The sequence below is a fragment of the Perissodus microlepis genome, chromosome 17 (assembly GCF_051167445.1).
Source record: "Perissodus microlepis isolate ML-2025 ecotype Zambia chromosome 17, ASM5116744v1, whole genome shotgun sequence".
Taxonomy (NCBI): domain Eukaryota; kingdom Metazoa; phylum Chordata; class Actinopteri; order Cichliformes; family Cichlidae; genus Perissodus; species Perissodus microlepis.
In genome coordinates this window covers 29,950,170-29,970,892 of record NC_140477.1, presented here as the reverse complement: position 1 = coordinate 29,970,892, position 20,723 = coordinate 29,950,170, and the positions used below count along the sequence as shown (strand labels likewise).

General features: G+C 41.3%; 1 protein-coding gene across 1 annotated transcript in view; it reads right to left on the bottom strand.

Annotated features, from left to right (window-relative positions):
* Positions 1 to 20,723, bottom strand: part of fndc7b (fibronectin type III domain containing 7b) — a 42,657-nt gene that overhangs the window by 3,921 nt on the left and 18,013 nt on the right. The window contains exons 22-54 of the mRNA XM_084909347.1: positions 20,372 to 20,629; positions 19,387 to 19,647; positions 18,921 to 19,187; positions 17,779 to 18,042; positions 17,366 to 17,623; positions 17,009 to 17,269; positions 16,441 to 16,701; positions 15,480 to 15,740; positions 14,705 to 14,968; positions 14,102 to 14,362; positions 13,400 to 13,660; positions 12,902 to 13,162; positions 12,072 to 12,341; positions 11,031 to 11,294; positions 10,680 to 10,940; positions 9,659 to 9,922; positions 8,720 to 8,980; positions 8,091 to 8,351; positions 7,616 to 7,876; positions 6,749 to 7,009; positions 6,379 to 6,636; positions 5,856 to 6,113; positions 5,515 to 5,775; positions 5,198 to 5,247; positions 4,697 to 4,907; positions 4,106 to 4,366; positions 3,669 to 3,929; positions 3,283 to 3,543; positions 2,594 to 2,854; positions 2,105 to 2,365; positions 1,738 to 1,995; positions 1,298 to 1,561; positions 895 to 1,155 (exon numbers count right to left, since the gene is read on the bottom strand). Coding sequence (XP_084765473.1) covers positions 895 to 1,155; positions 1,298 to 1,561; positions 1,738 to 1,995; positions 2,105 to 2,365; positions 2,594 to 2,854; positions 3,283 to 3,543; positions 3,669 to 3,929; positions 4,106 to 4,366; positions 4,697 to 4,907; positions 5,198 to 5,247; positions 5,515 to 5,775; positions 5,856 to 6,113; positions 6,379 to 6,636; positions 6,749 to 7,009; positions 7,616 to 7,876; positions 8,091 to 8,351; positions 8,720 to 8,980; positions 9,659 to 9,922; positions 10,680 to 10,940; positions 11,031 to 11,294; positions 12,072 to 12,341; positions 12,902 to 13,162; positions 13,400 to 13,660; positions 14,102 to 14,362; positions 14,705 to 14,968; positions 15,480 to 15,740; positions 16,441 to 16,701; positions 17,009 to 17,269; positions 17,366 to 17,623; positions 17,779 to 18,042; positions 18,921 to 19,187; positions 19,387 to 19,647; positions 20,372 to 20,629 — 8,367 coding nt within the window. The remainder of the gene's footprint in view (positions 1 to 894; positions 1,156 to 1,297; positions 1,562 to 1,737; positions 1,996 to 2,104; positions 2,366 to 2,593; positions 2,855 to 3,282; positions 3,544 to 3,668; positions 3,930 to 4,105; positions 4,367 to 4,696; positions 4,908 to 5,197; positions 5,248 to 5,514; positions 5,776 to 5,855; positions 6,114 to 6,378; positions 6,637 to 6,748; positions 7,010 to 7,615; positions 7,877 to 8,090; positions 8,352 to 8,719; positions 8,981 to 9,658; positions 9,923 to 10,679; positions 10,941 to 11,030; positions 11,295 to 12,071; positions 12,342 to 12,901; positions 13,163 to 13,399; positions 13,661 to 14,101; positions 14,363 to 14,704; positions 14,969 to 15,479; positions 15,741 to 16,440; positions 16,702 to 17,008; positions 17,270 to 17,365; positions 17,624 to 17,778; positions 18,043 to 18,920; positions 19,188 to 19,386; positions 19,648 to 20,371; positions 20,630 to 20,723) is intronic.

Genomic DNA, 20,723 nt, shown 5'->3' with positions numbered 1-20,723 from the left:
CACCGGTTAACATCCTGTGAAAAATCTGTGGCTTAAGCCGAAGATCAGGCAAAACATTAATGCGCATGGTAAATGTAATATATATATATTTAATCATCTACAGATGTTCACTGGCACCATAAGCTCAGATTTTCACTTCAAAATCTTATGTTTGCATTAGAAATTAGCATGTGCTTTGCTTGGAGTTGGGCATATGTGTCTCCGCCTATGCTACATTATTTCTTATCCCCACCAATAAAATATGTCAAACATGTAGATAAACATATACATTTTTATTAGTCTCGTCTGATTTTTGCTTTGCTTCTTGAAAAAGTCCACCCCCACTAACTAAACCCCAGAAAACCCCACTAACGAAATAAAAATGAAATGCAAAGGATTTAGAGAGTCAGAGATGAACTTACAAAATAATTATCGAAACATTCTTACACACATGTTGTCAACACCACAATTGGCTAAGAAAAAAGGTTAGATCTGCAGCTTCTTATTTCAACATGTTGAACTGCAGTTATGCGCCGGGACTCCTCCCACTTCCCACATCTGGAAACTCTCTCTATAACACCATCTCTAAAGAAATGTTACATACATGGTTTGCTGGCTTTTGCACCTGATGGTGCAGCTGTTGTCATAATTCAGATCTTAAGCCTTGATTTTAAAGATGAAATAAACTAACAAATATTTATTATCAGATTGATATTTGCAGATGTTTTGCTTTTCAGATTAATACACCGTCTCATATTTGGGATCTTATTTATGGATGTGCAGACCTAAACTTGAACATTGATTTTACCCTTTAGGAAGGGATTCCATTAAACTCTTTATAGCCACAAAGACATGAAGAAAGTGTATCACGTCTCCAGCACATCAGTACATTTTGTATTTATAAGAAAAGTTTACCTGAAGAAGACTCCGCCACAGCGCTCGGTTTGCTCTGGCAACCATCTCTTATAGACAGCACAGTGATGTTGTAGCGCTGTCCACAGGGCAGATTATTTAGAGTGCAGCTATTTCCAGTAGAGTTACAGTAGAGTCTCGCCCCAGTGTTGCTTACTGCAGCCACGTGGAAGTACTGGGCATCAGGGTTGGGGGACCAGGACACAACCATGGAACCTGCTCCGCATTGTGCACCAACAACCACATTCTGTGGTGGACAAGGCGCTGAGGGTGGCAGAGACACAAGTTGTTTGAGTATTTTTAAACTACTCAGATAAATTATTAAGCCTGCCATCTGTATGTAGATTGTATAAAGTCACAAGCTGTTACACTGAGTTCATATCTGAGCCTCCGCTGCTTTTGATACCTGTTCGTACGTAAGCTTTGTTGCCCTCCAAACTGGAACAGGACTCATCCTGGCTGAACACGCTAACATTGTAGGTCTTCCCACACTGCAGCTCACTCAGATCACAGAAGGTCATAGTGTTGTTACACTCAACCCTGTAACGGCCATCTGCTGTAACACCCACTGCAGTATATAGGAGAGCTCCGCTGGCCCCCTCCCATGTCACTGCAGCAGAGTTTGAGTGGCATCGTAGAGAAGCTTTCACGCTGGTTGGCTTACACGGCACTGTGAAAGAAAAAGAGGAACTAAAGCATTGCTGAGGTATGAGGTATGATATGAGCAGTAAGACAACTGACATGTCAACAACATATAATCATTTTTTTCATCATTACTATCATTGGCTAAGCTTTGAAGACATCTTAAAACACAGATGACACACACACACAGTAGTTCCCATCTACCTGACTGCAGGCTGAGGTGGGCTTGGCTGTTATCACAGCGTCCATCCTGAGCTGTAACTGTCAGGTTGTAGAGCTGGCCACAGTGCATGTTGGGTAGCTTGCAACTGCTTTCAGTTGTGTCGCACTCTGACTTGTGACCATCAGGTCCAAAAGCCTGGACCTTGTAGATGGACACACCCTCCCCTTCTTCCCATGATACCACTCCTGTGTCATTCCTGCACACCATCTCAGCTCTTACTTTCTGAGGCACACATGGCACTAAAGACAAATGTGAATACAGAAGAATATTAATTGCACTCTCTTATACTATATATTCATGATTTTTTTTTTAAAATCCATCATATTTTGATAAATGAAATCTTCTAACCTGTGTTGATCTCCACAGCAGAGCTTTCAGTGCTGTCACATGTGTCATCTGAAGCAGTAACAGTGATCGAGTAGTTGAGGCCGCACAGCAAGTCACCGAGCAGGCAGGTTGAGTCGTTGCTGTTGCAAACTGAAGCGTAGCCACCGCGGCCCTGGGCAACTACCGTGTAGGATAATGCTCCTTTACTTGGCTCCCAAGACACTGCCACAGCACCAGACTCACAAACAACCTCGGCCTCCACTAGCTGTGGTATGCAGGGCACTGCAAAAACACAGGGAAAGAACGATTAGTACAGATGCAATGATCACATACAGACCTTTTCAGTGATAATAACTAGTAGTAACAACATCTGTGTGTAAATATTAGATTGTTCAGTAGTATATTTAAACAATCACAAAAAATATTATGTATTTTTATTTTCCTATTTAAGAAAATTATGGACTTAGCATGTCGTAACTGGCTGTCAGACGTGAACGTTCCCTATTGTACCTGCTTGCATCTGCTCCGTGTCACTCTTTGACACATTGCACACATCATTAACAGCAATCACGCTGATGTTGTAGGTGAAGCCACATAAGAGGTCTGCGAGGATGCAGGACTGTGACATTGTCTCGCAACTCGTTTCATCTTCTTCCATGCCGACGGCTTGGACAATGTAGTAGTCCGCCCCTCTGCTGGCCTGCCATTCCACCACAGCTGTGTTAGTAGAGCAATCCAGTACATGCACAACATCCTCGGGAGGACAAGGCACTGGTGGTTGAAGGACAAAGTGAAATAGCTCAATGAGGAGGTAGTAAGTGTAATGATAGTGGCTAGCTGCAACCCTAGCTCCATTTCTAGGTGCTTACACTTCTGACTCAGATAACATAACAGCTCCTTAAGCTTCATCAAGGCTTTTATACCTAAAAACCTAATAATTTTATAATGGAAAACTTAATAACATCTTCAGGTCCCTAAAAAATGACATGTAGTTTGCACTAGTAAGCGACCCAACTAAACTCCCACAATACTGAGTTTTGCATTTGCTTATGCCCCCCTAGAAGTTGAAATATGCCAAAAATATATATTTTCCGCCAGTGTGAAATTACTGTGAAACTACCAAATAAGTGGTACACTACAGCAAATCATTGCCTCACAATTTTAACTTATTTTTATTGCATATAGATTTTTTTTTTTACCTGATTCCACCTGGAGTGTGGAGCTGGGAGGGCTGCTGCACTCATAATTTGAGGCCACAGTGATCACGTCATAGATCTGACCACACTGTAAGCCTGGCAGCTCACAGTTGGTGATGTTGGAGCTGCAGGTGGAAACATGGCCACTGGATGACTGTGCTGTTGCATTGTAATACAAGGCACCCTCAGTGTAGGCCCAGTCCAAGAGGGCCGAGTTGGTGAAGCAGTCCAGAATCACTGTGCCAATGTTGGGTGTGCAGGGAACTGACAAAAGAAGGGAGTAACACTTTGAGTACATGCACATGTTAAGAGCAATAAATCTATGACACACTGACATCATGAACATCACACAGTCCAAAGGAGATTCATTTAAAATCTCACTGTTTTACCTGAATGGAAAGTTATAGCTGGGCTGGGCAGACTTGAGCAGGTTTCATCCTCTGCCACCACCTGGACAGAATAGTCATGTCCGCACGTCAGATTGGTCAAAGTGCACCTTAGGCCTGCAGTCTGGCAGATGGACATGGACCCCAGTGTGCTCTGTGCTGTCACTTTGTAAGAAAGAGCCCCATTGCTAGCACTCCAGGACACAACAGCCTGATTTTTGGAGCAAACCATCTTCACTTCCACATTAGTCGGAACACAAGGAACTAGATAGAAGTGTGAAGAATAGGAAATTGAAACTCATTTAAGTATACATTTTAAATGAACACAGAACTACATTTAAAAAAGACTTAAATTAGATCTGTCTTTGAATTATTTACACACTTTCTATTTTCAGAGTAAAAATAATAACAGCGTAGCAAAAATACTGATTTGTCCTCACCTGATCGCAGTGGGTCACCTTTACTGGGATCAGAGTTACACTTCCTGTTTGAGGCCACCACAGTCACTGTGTAGTTCTGCCCACAGAGGACATTGGGCATGGCACATTGCTCGCTGTCAGACCAGCAGCTCGAGGACTGTCCATCTTCCGTCCTAACTTTGGCAATGTAGTACTCTGCACCAGCCGAGCCAGTCCACGACACCACAGCAATGTTGGAGATGCAGTTCATGAAGCTGGAGATACCGGTGGGTGAACAGGGCTCTTTGGGAAGAAAGGAGAAAAGACTGGATTATAAAAAAAGGGTCTCAAGTATGGTGCACAGTTCCATTTTAACAGCACATATTTCAATGACTCCAGGTCTGCCTGTAAAAATCACGTTTAACTGACCGGCAATAAAAATTGTTTTACCACTTGTTGTCAATTACAGTTCCTTAGTATATGTAAGAAATTATGCATTTTACAACATAAAATCCTTTATGTACAATTGTTTTTACGGTTATCGTGCATTTTTGCAAAGAAATATAATATATGCATTGCCCTTTTACTTACTGGCTTGAAAACAAATTTTTCCAAGTATAAACCGGATTTTACCTGATGTAAGATTTAAAGGTGGGCTGGGGCGGCTTGTGCACACTGAATCTGCTGCCTGAACAGACAGGAAGTATTCCTGACCACAGTGGAACTCAGAAATGTAAGTCCAGGTATCATTGGTACTGAGCTGCACTTTGTGGCCAATGTTGTTCTCTGCAGTCACGATGTAAAACTCTGCAGTTTCACTGGCATTCCAGGCCAGTGATCCCACCTTAGAAAATATTACAGTACAATTCAATCATACAATTCAATCCTCATCAGAAATCAAGATAGCATTCTTACTTTGAATGTCCTTCAAGAAGGTTTGACACTTTTCCTGAAGACTACTTAATAAAATCACACGAAGTTTTGCTTAAGAGAGTTCAAGCTATATAAGCAATCAACCACGGAGTAAGATCTATGAGTTTACATTTTTACCCAGGTGAACTGGGTATGTCTTTAATTTACTGAGCAGAAACCTTTTTAAAGAGTTAAAAGAAAATCCAGATAAATAATATTCACCTTTGTAGTGCAATTAAGAGATGATGTCAGATTCTGAGGTATGCATGGTGCTAAAAAGAGAAGACATAAGTTTAGACATTTATTAGTGTTGATTAATTTGATTATTATTTCTTTATTTAATTGTATTGATTTGTCTAGAGCGACAAAATGAAAGTGCTAGGAAATGGTATAAAATGTCAGCAATTTAAAACTAACAGATATTCAGCTCTGTACTGCTACTGTTCTGCATGCAGTGCGTTCATTTTCATGTGCTCTAAAAAAAAAATCCCCATTAAAACAATTCCAGAAATATTACTGCTGTTTAAAAGCTTGTTTACCCATCCGAATTGAAGTGCTGTTGCTCGGCATGCTGGTGCATACGTAGTTCATGGCAATGACATAAACTGTGTACGTTTCACCACAGTGTAGATCATTCCAGGTGCAGATGGTGGTGTTTGTGGTGCACGTGTGGACGTGGCGATCCTGTCCTGCTGCAATGGCCATGTAGGACTCTGCGCCATCGCTCGCGGCCCAGCTGACTGAGCCCAGGCTCTTCTCACAGCGTGTAAAGCTCTGTACATGTGCTGGGACGCAGGGGGCTGACGAGAAGGTTAACAGTTTAATCATCACGCATTATGCATGTTATCATGTGTGAAAAAATTCTAAATGAGACACATACTTGTCATGTATTTTCCAGGCCGGCTTGTAGGACTGTCACACCAGTCATCTTGAGCTTTTACAGTAAATGTGAACAGCTGTCCACAGGGCAGGTTGGTCTCTATCATTGTGTCATTAGTTTGTAAAGACGTGCTGTATCCCAGGTTTCCGTCTGCTGTCACAATATATGCCGATGCTCCTTTAGCCTTAAACCAGTACAGCAGCACCATCTCATTGTTACATGACCCATGGACCCTCAAACCATCTGGCTTACAGGGTTCTGACAAAAGAAGAGTCACATTGGTATTCTGAGGGATGTTGCTGTCTAGCAACTGTTAAATTTAGGGAAATTAATAGTAATTAATTGATTAATAGAGTAAATCTAAAGAGTCTTTGTGGATGAAAATTCCCTACCTATCTTTATATACAGAATAATTAAAGGTTAGGCCAATTAATAGGAAATAAAGCATGTTATTAATTCAATCAGGCAGTAATTAAAGTACAAATCACTCATTCAGTCAATCAGTACTAACGAGTTACTGTACCTGTCTGAATCTCCACAGTGCTACTGATTTCACTGTAGCACCTGTTGCTGTATGCAATGACAGAGAGTTTATAGGTGTCCCCACAGGTCAAGTTAGAGAACTGACAGGTGGAATTGGTGGAGTTGCACTTCAGTGTTGTTCCCATGTTGGTGGCAGTAGCCATGTAGAGCTCCACTCCCGCGCTTTCCTCCCAATGCATGTTGGCTGTACTTGTCCCACACTGTAGATCCACTTCCACACGTGACGGCTTACAGGGGCCTAGGCCGTAATTCAAAGAGTGAAAATAGTTTTAATGATTTTATTTTACACTGTAGAATAAATTTAAGAACGTGATTTTAACTTCTCTGGAATGAGACGCGGCTCAACTCACGTGTGCTAAAGGAGATATTAGTGCTTTTCTCAGTCCGGCAGTGGTCGCTGATGGTTACGAGAGTGACGTTGTACACCTGTCCACACTCCAGCTCTGTCAGATTACACTGATGTTCAGTACTCTCACAGGAAGCGAGGGAACCATCTGCTGAAACAGCAGTCACCATGTAGGAGTTTGCTCCACTGACTGGACTCCAGGAGACTGTGGCTGTGTCATTGTAGCAGTCCAGGTTAGCTGTGCACTTTGCAACTGCGCAGGGAGCTATTGGCAAAAAAACAACAACATCAGTACTGCCATGCAGGACATCGACTTTAAAGCTGCAATGATCTCCATGAATGCACGGCTCCAAATCATATTTATTATTCAAGTTTCCACTTCAGAAAATAGATGTTATACAATTTGGCAGACGAGTACACATTCACTGAGAAGCACAGGTTCTCTGCATGGGCATGTAGTTGATGTAGCTCAAAATACCTGATTTTTATGCCCTTTTTTAAAAATAAAATATGTCCCTGATTTTTTAAAACAGCAAGCAAGACGCTGTTTGTTGCCTAGGCTGCATGCTATGATGCTGTTATAAAAGTAAACACTTCAAAGAAGCAAAAGAAAACTTTTTAAGGGGGTTGGCTGTCTTCAGACCAAGAGATGGCACGTGATATTTTCTGTTTATTACGTGTGTCTTACTTTTAGTTCATTTCTTCTATCATTTTAGCTTTTTTTCAATCAAGTTCTCGCAGTTTACATTATTTTCATTAAAACACATCTTAAAACTGTTCAGCTATAAGTGAAAACTGCAGTTATAAAGTTTGGGAAAGAGAGAAGGGGGTCTCAGCATACAATGTCAATAAAATTAGGCTGGTAGGGTACCTGAATACAGCAGGACAGTGTTGGACCTGCTGCTATTGACTTTCTCCCCAATAGCAATGACATTAGTGTGGTAGATGACTCCGCAGTGAAGTCCTTCCACGCTGCAGGAAGTGGCATTAGTATGGCAGGACAGCGAGTGTCCGTCACGGCCAGCGAAGCGAGCCTCATAACCCACTGCACCAAAACTTGTCTCCCAGGAGACCATCCCCTGGTTATTCTGACAGTTAACGCTTGTCTGCACGTTATTGGGCGGGCACGGCTCTGAGAGACACAACATGCAGAATGATTTAGTGTGGATGTTGATATATATTCTGTCCAATTGGTGAAGCTAAAGGCTGCCCAAAGTGACTTAATAAACTATCAGCGGGGTTCTGCAAATTTAAAGAGCCCATCAGTAGTCATGGAGGAAAACATGAAGATATTTTGATACCAAAATAAATCAGGGAACAAAAAATTGTTTAGCACGTGTTCTCACCTGTCACAATTAAAACTTGTTCAGTAGAGGCAGACACATTTTGGCACACAAAGTTGTTTGCTGTGACAACGATGCTGTACATTTGGCCACAGTTCATGTTGTACAATGCACAGTAAGTGTCATTGGTAACACAGGAGGTGGTGAGTCCCTGGTCTGTTTGCCCCGTAACTGTGTAGTAATTAGCACCCTTGGTCATGTCCCACTGCACCTGGCCGATTGTCACGCTGTACTGGGTGGTGATTTGGATTGGGATGCAAGGCTCTAAAAGAGAGGATGGAGGAAAACTGAGACAAAAATGTAGCTTTTTGTGTTCGAACTGCAGCTTCAAATTAAATGCAAGAAGGTAGCGTAGATTTGGTCCACTGTAGTAAAGTTAAGTAATGTAAGTAATGTTAGAAAAAAGCAGAAACTTTATTGTTTCAAGAATTTTAGTGCATTTAGGGTCATTTTGGTTAATTGTGTTTTATCACTTTTACTGATACTTTGGTTGGTTTTAAGTGGGAAAAGTCAACATAATTATACAATTTCAATAAATTAGCAGTTTGTTTCACTTTTTTTAAAGGTGGAAAAACTCGGCAAGACGAAAGATGTGCTATATAGGTTCGTGAAGCCTCTGTGGTGCTGCTCACCAGTGACCAGCTGTCCTGTCATTTTAGCGATGCTGCTGCAGGTCTTTCCTATAGCTTTGACAGACACGGAGTAGCTCTGTCCACAGAGCAGCTCTGTCAGGTCACAGGAGGTCCTGTTGGTCTCACAGGTGACGTTGTGACCTGACTTTGTAGTGGCCATCGCGATGTATGACAAGGCTCCATCACTCGGCCACCATGAAACCACAGCTGTCTTAATCTCACAGTCCATATATGCCCTGATATTTATTGCATTACAGGGCACTGAGGGAAAGACAGATAAGACAGGAAACTTTATATGAATAGTAAAAATGTAAAAGCCAGGGACGGAGCATTTTACTAAAATGTAAAATTGAACATCATCAATCACTGTATCGCAACTGACAAATATGAAAAAGAAAAGCAGATTTTAACTACACAAAACTACAACTCAATTTTCTAAAGCAGTTTTATGCTGGGTAAAATCATTTGCAGACCTCACAAACTCATATTTTATTAACAATAGAACACAGAAAGACAGAATATGAAATGTTTGAAATGAGAAAATGTTAATTTTTAAGAAAAATATGAGCTCATTTTGAATTTTATGGCAGCAATACTTCTCAAATAAGTTAAGTAGCGGGAACAAAGGGGTGAAAATGTTTCCAGGAATAATGAGGAACATTTTCCAACTAATTGGGTTAAATGGCAGTCAGTCAACAACTGACTGGGTATACAAAGATAATAAGTCAGGCTTAAAATGTGCTTTGCATAAAAGAAGAAACAGGACTGTTGAGCAGCAAGAATCCTGTATCAGACAAGGACGGGACTCTCCCAAAAGTCACAGCAATGTTTTTATTAAAATGGTACATTTTCTCAGTTTACACATGTGACGCGTTTTTCATGTTGTACCGCAGATAATTCTCTATAATTAAAATGCATTGAATTCCCTCTCTGTCCTACCTGACGGTGTGTCAACAACAGGAGTGGGCGGGCTGTTGCAGTACCCATCAGAAGACACTACGGAAACATGGTAGATCTGTCCACAGCCGAGTCCTGTCACATTGCAGGAGCCCTCTGTTGTGGCCTGGCATGTTGTGGCCTGATTGGTGCTGTCGTGCAGTGTGGCGATGTAGGAATCGGCTCCTGAGCTTTTCGACCAGGAAACGATGAGAGAATTGGCCTGACAGTCGACCACAGAGGAGACGTTTGCTGGAGTGCACGGCACTGATGAGAAGAGACAATTGTCAATGTTTAGAGCAGAGCTGTAATGCCTGAAAGTTTGTGATTAATATCACAGAAAGATTTGAAAAAATGTTGCCTGGTGTGATGAGTCTGAATTTCTCCGGCAATAATCAGAAGGTAGTATCAGGATTTGGCAGAAAAGACATGAAAGCATGGATCCATCCTGTTTTGTTTCAACTGTTCAGGCTGATGGTGACGTAATGGTGTGTTCGATATTTTCGTGGCACGCTTTGGGCCTCATAGTACCAACTAAGCACACTTACACACTATAGCCTACTCAAATATTGCTGTTGTCCATCCCTTTATGACCACAGTGTAGTCATCCTCTGATTCTTGCTTACAACAGGATCCTGCACCATGTCACAAAGTCAAATCATCTCTTTAAATTAACTGTACTTAAAAAGCCTCCACAGACACCAGATCTCAGAAATGTTTCAGCACCTTGTTGAATCTAAGCCAGGAAGAAAAAAGGAAGCCCAAACTGGTACAAGTAAGGTGTACCTAATAAAGTGACCAGTAGGTGAATGTATAATTACCTCTTCTGCATGAAAAAAAAAATTCTTTGAGAAAAATAAACTGGCATCACCATTTTAAAAACAAGTAGAATTTGAATTTAATGTACCGTAAGTAGATGCAAAGTTCTAAACTTTCAATGACAGTTTCAAAATCACTGGGTAACTGGTGTTCCTGTCAAAATAAAACCACAGCAATAAAACGGTTCAGCAGTCAGAGTGCATACCTGTCTTGATCGTCACATTCTCACTCGGTTTGCTCTTGCACGTCATGTCCTCTGCAGACACAGTGGCTGTGTAGTACTGTCCACAGTGCAGATTGGTCAGTTCACACTGCTTGTCAGGAACCCTGCACTCGTCCACATGCCCGTCAGTACCCACTGCCTTTACACTGAAAAGCTGTCCTTCCTTTATAGAGCTCCATGACATGGAAGCCACATTGTTGCTGCAGCTCAGGCTGGCTTTGAGATTCTCAGGAACGCATGGCACTGAGTGGGACAGAAATATACGTCTGCTTTCTTTTTTTCCTCCCAGTTATATTAATGAATATTTTATGTAATTTACTGTGTACACTGTACCTGTCCTAAACATCAGCTGTTCGCTCTCTGAGCTGTTGCAGGTTCGTCCCTCAGCCATGACGTGCACGATGTAAATTTCGCCGCATGGCAGATGTGTGACATCACAGCTAGTGTTTGATGTAGTGCAACACGTGGTACTGTCTCCGTACACGTCTTCCAGCGTGGCCGTGTACGTTAAAGCACCTGAGACAGTCGACCAGGTAATCGTGACTGTTCCGTTGTTGCAGTTCACTAATTCCTTTACGCCATTAGGAGGGCAGGGAGCTGTAGAAAGAGGAATACTCTGAGGTAAAGACTTGAACTTCTGTTTCTGTCCTTTCTTGAATATTATTGAGATTACACAACACAACAACACATTACACATGAAAAACCCAGCGTGGGCTACATTTCCAGGAAAATTAACTCATAACTTGGACACATTCACACTCAGAGTCAAGTTAGACATATTTAACCCATAAAACAGTGTAAAAACAGAGTATTTTAACTGTAAATATTTCATGCCTGTGAAGCTGTATCCACATTATCAATTTTCACCTCACAGATGTGGGGAAGATGGACATGCAGAGGGTGGGTGTGATAGGATGAGATGGAAGCAGCCAAACGAAAAAGAGGAAGAAGCAGCAGTTTATAACAAAACCAGAACAACAGTTATGTAGTAGCTCATTTACCGCTTACTGCTTGTAAAATGACAAATGTGGCGCTGACCTCGAGCACAATTTGTCCCCCCCATTAGGTGATCACTGAGTGCATTTCACACATCCTTTAAATTGCAGACAGAGCAATGGATAAACAGCTGTATGAGCCAAAAACCAAAGATTCAGAGGAGCAGAACCATTTTCATGCCTCATATTACTGGCCTTTTAAATGGTTTCTTTTTAATAGTTTTAACATATTATGATATAATTGATATTATCAGTTTAAGTCTATTTAAATCCACAGTGCATCAGAGCACTGGTGATATTCTAGTTAAAGTGACGTCCCTTTTATCCTGGTTTTACAGTTTCGGTGTTTGCTTTTACGTTCGTTATAATTTTCCTTTACCTGTCTCGGTTTTGACAGAGTTGCTGGGTGCACTGGTGCACTGCTGGTCCTTGGCCTTCAGGGTAATGGTGAGATTCTGGCTGCATGTAAGCGGTGGCAGAGAACACATCCCATCTGACGTGGAGTTACAATCAAATGTCTGAACAGCACCCCTGGTGTCTGTTGCCACCACAACATATTCTTTGGCCCCGGCAGACTCATTATACATCACCCACGCTGAGTTCGTCAAGCAGTCGATCTCCACGTCTGACAGCTGGGGTACGCAAGGAACTGGAGGCAACCAGGGACAGAATTAGGTGCTTACAGTATTCATGTTCATAGATTACACAGACCACCGGATTTACAATTATATTCTGTAGATATCATCAACAGATGCTCAAATCTGCAGTCCAGAAATTATCTCAGCTGCTGAAATATGTCGTAATATTTTATTATCTGTGCATTTTTGTAACAAGTCTGTTAAACTAATGACCGTTAAAAAATGGCTACCAAGTATCTGGTGTGTTTCTGTCGTCACTATCACTATGCATGAGTTAGAACTGTGATCTAAAATTATGACAGATTTTTTGGTTAACCTTAAATGCACAAAGCCATCTTTTGTGCTTTGTTTGGATTTTCTACAAGAGAAGAATTAAAGCCAACTTGCAAGATAATAAAACTGGCATCCCAAAAGAGGCATTAACAAGCATCAAATGGCCTCTAAAGACCACAGGCTTACCAGAAATAAGCAGCGAATAGGGTTTATAACAACAGCCTGTACAAGTGAGAGGATGATATGGGATGGAAGTGAGGAATATATGATTAAAAACAGAAGAACAGCTGATACTTGCCTGTTTTGACCATTTTAGTTTGGCTGTCTTTGCCCACACATTCATTCCTGGATGGTGTGATTGTGACATTGTACTGCATCCCGCACGCCAGTGTGTTGAGATTACAGCCGTTGTTTGTGGTACTGCAGTTGTGTCTGGCACCTTTGGCATCTGCAGCAGACACTGTATACATCACCCCTGCCACACTATTGTTCCAGGTGACAGATACGACGCCAGTGCCACAGTTCACATTAGAAAGGAAGGATGAGGGAGGGCAGGGAGCTGAGTGGAACGGCAGAAAAAGAGGAGAAGTTGAGGTAAAGACTGAAGGCAAATAACAAGAAGGTAAAACTTTATTATGTGATGTATGAACCAAAAAAATCCCTTTAATCACAGACAAGAAAACAGCTATTAAAAGATAAATAGATATAGATAAGAGGTGCTGATATCAGATCTGAATAGCTGAACACTGAATACTAGAGCAGGTGCACTAGAACTGCCAACAGGAGCTGCACCGACCTGTAGAGACCTGCTCTGTGGGGCTATGGGAACTGTTGCAAGCTTCATCTTGGGCCACCACTGTAACATTGTAGGTCTGCCCACACTGCATGTTCTGTACAACGCAGTAATGCGTAGGAGTTGTGCAAACGCTCATTTGACCTTTGCTGTTCACCACAGAGGCGCGGAAGTTCAAAAAGTAACCTGTCGACTGCCAGGTAATGTTCAGGACACCAGACAGGCAGTCCAGATGGTTCTGTATGTTCTGTGGCACACACGGAGCTGGAAACAAAGCAAACACAATACTTTCTGTATGGTACCAGAAATCATTAACAGAGACACAGAACTGCTAATTTTTTATGTTTATTAAGAATATATTTTGTCTAATTTAAGGGTATGGTTGCTACAACAAATAACAACAAACACAAAAAACATCTTAGACATATGAATTTAGCTCATGAATTCAATTGAATGTTTATAAGTGTTAACCAATGTCACAATTACACCATGTCATGTCTTTATAGCAACATTTAAATGATTCATATGTCATAAATGGAGTAAGATCAAGTGTGTGGCAGCTGTCTGTTTCTGTTTTTGGCTAGTGCTCAGTGGCAGCAAAGAATTGTTAAAGCATACAAAGTAAATGTGAAATCCCTTTTTCTGAAACTGATGAATAAATCAGTGAATATAGTGCAAAGCTTTGAATAACAATAGACAAATTACCAGTGCGAATCTTCTTCATGTCGCTCTTGGCTCCAGTACACTTGTCATCAATACCGACAACGTAGACATTGTACTGTTGCCCACAGAGCAGACCAGGTATTTGGCAGCTGGTGCTGCTGGTGTTACACGACCACCGGCGGCCCTGTTCATTTTCAGCCACTGCCATGTAGGAGACTGAGCCTTGAGAGGGCTGCCAGGACACTGAGATGTTGTTTGATTTGCATGAAGAGTTCACCATCAGCTGGGTGGGAGGGCAGGGAGCTGGAGGAAAAACGAGCAGTGAGTGAGATTATTTTTCACGGTTCATTGATAGAGGTTTCTGTTTAGAGCTAGATCCTGAGATTTTAAAAAGATGTCAGAATGAATCAGGAATAATTTGTATTTGCCTTTCATACAGTTACATGTTATAACTAATATTAACACTAGTTAGTGAGATGCTTGGGCAGAAATGGTTTCCATAGTATGTTAAAACAGATAAAGAGAACAATTAGCTGATAAGCATCAAAACATTTTGGATAGTGTATGCAAATATGCACAGAATATTTTATCCATTATCTTCCAGTTAGGTGTCAGCTTGTTTTGTAAGGATGTAATTGACCCCACCTGTGTTCACTCTCTGCCAGTCCTGAGCAGGACTGGTGCAGTATAGTCCCTGCCCACTGACGCTCACTTTGTAGCTTTCCCCACACTGCAGAGAACTGATATTACAGGAGGAGCCATTTGTAGAGCAGGTCTGCTTGTCTATGGAGCCGAAGGCTTCAGTTGTGGCATTGTAGTAGAGGATGCCAATTCCTGTAGTCCAAGATACCACAGCTGTGTTGGTGTTGCAGTCCAGGGATGTTCTCAGACCACTGTGGGGACAAGGACCTAACAGACAGGGAAGAAAAAAAAGAACAGCAGGTGTAGTTTTTTAAAATGTTTTTTTTTTTCTTTTTTACATTTTGAGTTTCAGGGATTCATTTTCACAGGAACAGGAGTTATTTCTATAGAAATGTTCTTTAACTTTAAAAGCTCTGACATAGTAAATGGTTTTCCTGTTAGGATAACTGCAGGTTAGCAGTTAACTAGGGACACAGATGTAACTTTGAAAAGTTAATACTTTTAACATGTAGCTTTTGGGGGGGATTTATTTAATTGCTGTTACCTTTTTTTTTTTATATAACATTAACATTTAGCTTAGCCGCTAATAATAAAAAAGCTAATGCTATGTTCATTATAAAGTAAATTAAAAGTAACCGCAACACAAAGAAACACTAAAAGTAGGTGTGAAAAATTGATGTACTGTTGTTTCATGTTGCATTAGCAACATTACAGCTGTGCACAATTTACTTTTAGTGAGCAGCTTGTCATGTGGGTATGACAGGTTGTATTTTATTACCTGTGGTGGCCTTGACAGTCTCGCTGGCCATGCTGACACAGGTGTTATGGCGAGCCACCACTGTGATGTTGTAGTCTTGTCCACAGGCCAAGTTAAGGAAGTCACAGTTGGTGTCGGTGTTGTTACACTGAGTATTGTAGCCCAGACTGCCCCGAGCATAGACATTGTAAGATGTGGCACCCAGCGCAGCATCCCATGTGACCGCAGTGATGCCGGTGTTGCAGTCCACCCTTGCTGTGACGTGTGTGGGAATGCATGGAGCTGATGGAGGACAGAAACAGGTAAGTGTATGGATCAGTGTGATATAGTTTATTCCTGCAGTGCTCAGGCTTGTAATATTCTACACTAATGGCATGCACTTGTTCAGGTTCAGTGATGGATGACTATGATGTCAGAAGTCAAATCAGCTTCACCTAAATCTAATACCATTTCAAAATGCTGCTTCAGCTTCATTGCATAAGTAAAAAAAAAAATAATGCAGTTAAAATATTCTTCAGTTTTTAGTAGTTTTATAGAAACATTTTTACATTTTTAAAAATATTTTTACATTAAATTATAGGGTTTGGGGGTATTTATTATTTCATATAGCCTTGATAATTATGTCAATACTGGGGAGTGTTTGGCTATGATTGGCTATATTTTCTGCCTTTATTTTAACAATCATTCACAACAGCTTGTGTGCAGATCACAAATAATGGCTCTTCTAAGCAAATTAATTTAGAAAAATGAAAGTTATTTATTTATTTTTGATCATAATTCATTACAGAAGTCTGTATTATTATTATTCTGCTGTGCTGTAACTTAATAGAGGTTTCAATTATGCCATGACACAGACCATTATGTCTTGTGCTTCTAAATGTGACTGAGTCTAAACAACCTGTTGCATTTGTTATAAACAAGCTTGATGAATTGTCACAGTGATACAGTGCATCAATCTGTTCATTATTATTTGCTAAATTACCCGTGTTGAGCCTTTGGGCAAAAGCCAGTTCACTGCTGCAGTTGCTTGTGAGACCGACCACACCGATAGCATATATCTCCCCGCACTTAAGTTGACTGAAGGTGCAGTTGGAGCTGGTGGAGTTGCAGGTGGTGACTGTTCCTCTGCTGTCCCTCGCTGACACCACCTGCATTTGGTCTGGGCCTGAGTTTGCCCAGCTGACAGTCGCCATGTTTGTTATGCACTGCAAATTCACCATCACGCTGTTTGGCTTACAGGGGGCTGGAGACAAAGCAAGGAAGATTAACTAGCAGATGTGGGTGGTTTTAAAAGTTATTAAAAGGGGTGAAAGTAGGTTAGATAAAGGTTATAATGAAAAATTTGAAGGGATAGAAGTATACTGTATGAATGTTGCTGCACAAAACCTAAAAATAAATATTAAATATTAAATGACTCAGGACGTTCAGGAATCTTGCTCCTTCTCAAAATGTGTGAATTGTAATATGTTTTATAACGTTGTTATGGATTTTGTTTAGTGACTTCAAAACATTTGCCCCAATTTTAATGTTGGTCAAAGAATATTTGCTACCTGACTGTATCGCATAGTTGGAGCCTTCAATGAAGCCGCAGTCGACTGACGAGGTAGTGACGACAATGCTGTAAATGAGGCCACAAGTTAGGTTCTGGATGACGCAGTTGGTGCTAGTAGAGTTGCAAGTTCTCCGTGTCTTGTCGCTGCCGATGGCGATTGCAGTGTAATCAATGTCCCCAAGGCTTCCCCTCCACTCCACTGCAAAGGTGTTAGCATTGCAGTCCAGCTCTGCTTGTACCCTGTCAGGCAGACAAGGGGCTTTTGGAAGAGAAGAGAAGGGAAGATTATCAGTTGACTGTTTAATAGTTTTGAGATTTAAAAGAAAATCAAACCCTAAAAGCAGATGTCATGTACCTGAGACAAAAGTTAGATTATCTGATTTACTGCTGTTGCATGTTGTACTGGAAGCAACCACAAAAGCTGAGTACTGCTTTGCACAATCCACCTTCAATGAGCAGGTTGTTTTGTTGGTACGACAGGAAACTAAGTGGCCGTGGGTACCAGTTAATGTGGCTGTGTAAGAGATGGCATGTCTACTCGGTGCCCACTTCAGAATTGCTAAGTTGGTGGCACATTCAGTTTTGACAGTCAGGTTGGTTGGAGGACATGGAACTGGAAGTAAGGAGATTAACAACAAGTCATTATGTGAAAAATGAACAAAATCATCTGCATTAAAAAAAAAAGACCAAACTGGGGTTAATTATTTGCAAAGGATGTCAAACCAGTACTTTGTTGGTGAACAAACCCAGAAATATCCAGATATTAACCTGTCTCAGTTTCTATCTGCTTGCTCAAGAGACTGGTGCAGTCAGGGTCCTGGGCAGCCACTGAGAGCATATATGCTTGTCCACACTGCAGCCCATTCATCACATAGAAAGTCTGAGTTGTGGAGTAGTTATAAGCGATCCCACTGTTTCCTTGGGAGTAGATGAAGTAGGTCACTCCGCTTTCTGGACTTGGGTCCCAGCTTACTGTGATGTCATTGTTTCTGCAATTTGTCACTCCAGTCACACCAGTGGGTGGGCAGATGACTAAGAAGGGGGAGAGACAGGTAGAGAGACAATTTGATAATTAGTGTCCCAGTGATTTTTTTTAACACAATTTTAGAAATAGAATATGAGCAGCAACAGATCCTGTCTTTGGATTTGATTTTACCTGAAAAACTTCCCTAATTAGTCTCCCACTGGAAACTTTACATCCAGATGAACAGAATCAACTTATTGGTATGGCATTAATTAGTGTTAAGATCACTGTGCGTTCAACTGTCTTGCTTATCTTATGTGTTAACAAGCAATTTTTTTTTTATGTCCGTGAGTGTGAATGGTTGTCTGCCTCTCTGTGTTAGCCCTGGTGACCTGTCCAGGGTGTACCCCGCCTCTTGCCCTATGAGGGCAAGAGCATATCCCAGCCTATCATAGGGTTTTGCCCCTTGACAAGGATAAGCGAAAGAGAATGGATGGATGGGTAAGACAAAATCTGCGTAAGTTCTATTTTATTTCCTGAAAGTTGGTTATATTTGCAGTAATCTTCTGACAGGACAACTGTCTATATGATTGTTTATCATTTTTTCTGGTTCTTTCTTGCAAGTTCTTTCGTTCCTAGTTCTGTTGCATTGTTTAGGTTTTGGTTTAGGTTTTGTACCCTTTGAATTTAGTAACCTTACCCTTTGTCGACTTTTGTTATATCTTTTCAAAAATAAGTTCACTTTCTGCTCTGTGTTATGGTCTGCATATGGGTGAACTGAAACGTGGCAGATGTGAGCCATTATAACATATTAATAAAATGTTGATGCACAAAAGTACCAGGCAAACAGATTTGTACATTGTATCTGACGTTTAGTTCTATGGTAGCTGTATTTTTTGAACACTACAAAAGTTGGATGGATGGATGGATGGTTCAATTCTCTGACCTGTTTGTAAGGTGAATGGTACGCTGGGTTGGCTCGTGCAGCCTCTCTCTATGGTGACAACAGTGACAACGACTGTTTCTCCGCAGTGGAGGTCTGTAAGGGAGCAGCTTGTTCCATTGGATGAGCAGTTGTGGATGTGTTTGTCCGTGAGAGAAGGTGCGGTTGTGGCCAAGTAGAGATCTGCTCGAAGGGCAGGGTCCCAGGTCACACGGCCCACATTTCCATCGCACTGCAGAGACATGTGGACGTTGGTGGGAGGGCAGGAACCTGCGAAAAAGATAAAGTTGGACGGGTTATAAATCTAAATCTAATTAAAAATATTAAAAGCGAAATCTTTGTTTTGAATTAATAAAAGATAGATATAATAATTATTAAATAAATATTGTTAGCGGTTATTTTAAAGAATGCATAAAGTTGATTAAAGCCAAGTTTATCCAGTTTATTTTTTTATTTGGCATTATCTCACCTGCATTGTAGGTGTATGGGAAACTCTCTCTGCCTTCGCAGCGCATAGAGAAGGGAGTGACGGTGATAATGTAGGTTTGAGAGCAGTGCATGTTGGGTAGCAGGCAACTTGTGCTGTTTGTGGCACACCTTTTGAGGTCGCCGTCTCTGCCAACTGCCTTCACACTGTAGGACACTGCACTAGGACTGTGTTGCCAGCTCACTGCCGCAGTGTTGTTGTCACACAGCAGGGAAGCACTGACGTTCACTGGAGCACAAGGGGCTGACAGGAAAACAAAAGGAAAAACCACTGAGTCTTTAAAGCAGAGTACAAACACCACCTAATTAACCCTCATTTTCATTTTTTAGGAAGTTACACCTGGTATCTCTTAAGCCAGCAGTCCCCAACCTTTTTTGCCCCACGGACCGGTTTATGTCGACAATATTTTCATGGACCGGCCTTTAAGGTGTCGCGGATAAATACAACAAAATAAAACCAGTACTGGTAACAAAAAAAGAAGAGTTATTCATAACACACAGGAAAAGACCCAGAGAAAACAAGTTAACGATAATAACGATAAAAAAAATAAGGATAGAAACCGATAAAACCCCTGAAAACCATAAATTTCACGCCCGCCTCAACTCTCGAGGCCGGGTACCAAACGTTTCACGGACCAGTAGCAGTCCGTGGCCCGGGGGTTGGGGACTGCTATCTTAAGCCATGTATTTGCTAAAAGTTACATTTATATATTTTTTTTAAAATAAATGTGTTAAATAATTTTTAATCCAATGCATTACTCGGCATTTCAACTAAGTGTTTTAAAAGAAATACAGAATTTACTGTATTATATACAGTTTACTACACTTGGATACTTACGATAGTAGAAAAGGGAACATGGGGAAATTGGAAATTGTATTCATGGTAATCAGAAATAGTATTTTTGAATTTCCCACAGACTTTCCCAGCTGTATATACATCACCTGCATCCACATCCTCTCCGTCTTACCTGTCTGTATAGTCGTTACGCCGGGCACGCTGCTGTTGCAGGAGTCAGCCAGAGCTACTACTTTTACACTGTATGTGCGACTACAAAGCAGCGTGGGCAGGGAGCAGTCAGTCTGGCTGGTGCTGCAGGAGGCTGTGAAATTTCCAGACTGAGCATGCACATAGAATCTCTTCCTGCCCAAAGTCTCATCCCAACTCACAAAAGCAATGCCAGTGTCACAGGAGTATTGGTACTCCACGTTTGCAGGGGTACAGGGTGCTGTGTGAGAGAAGACAAGTTCAGTTCCTGAATACCTTCAACCTTTTTTTTAACCCATCCCTAAACTTTATGATAGGGTTGTTAAACATTAGGT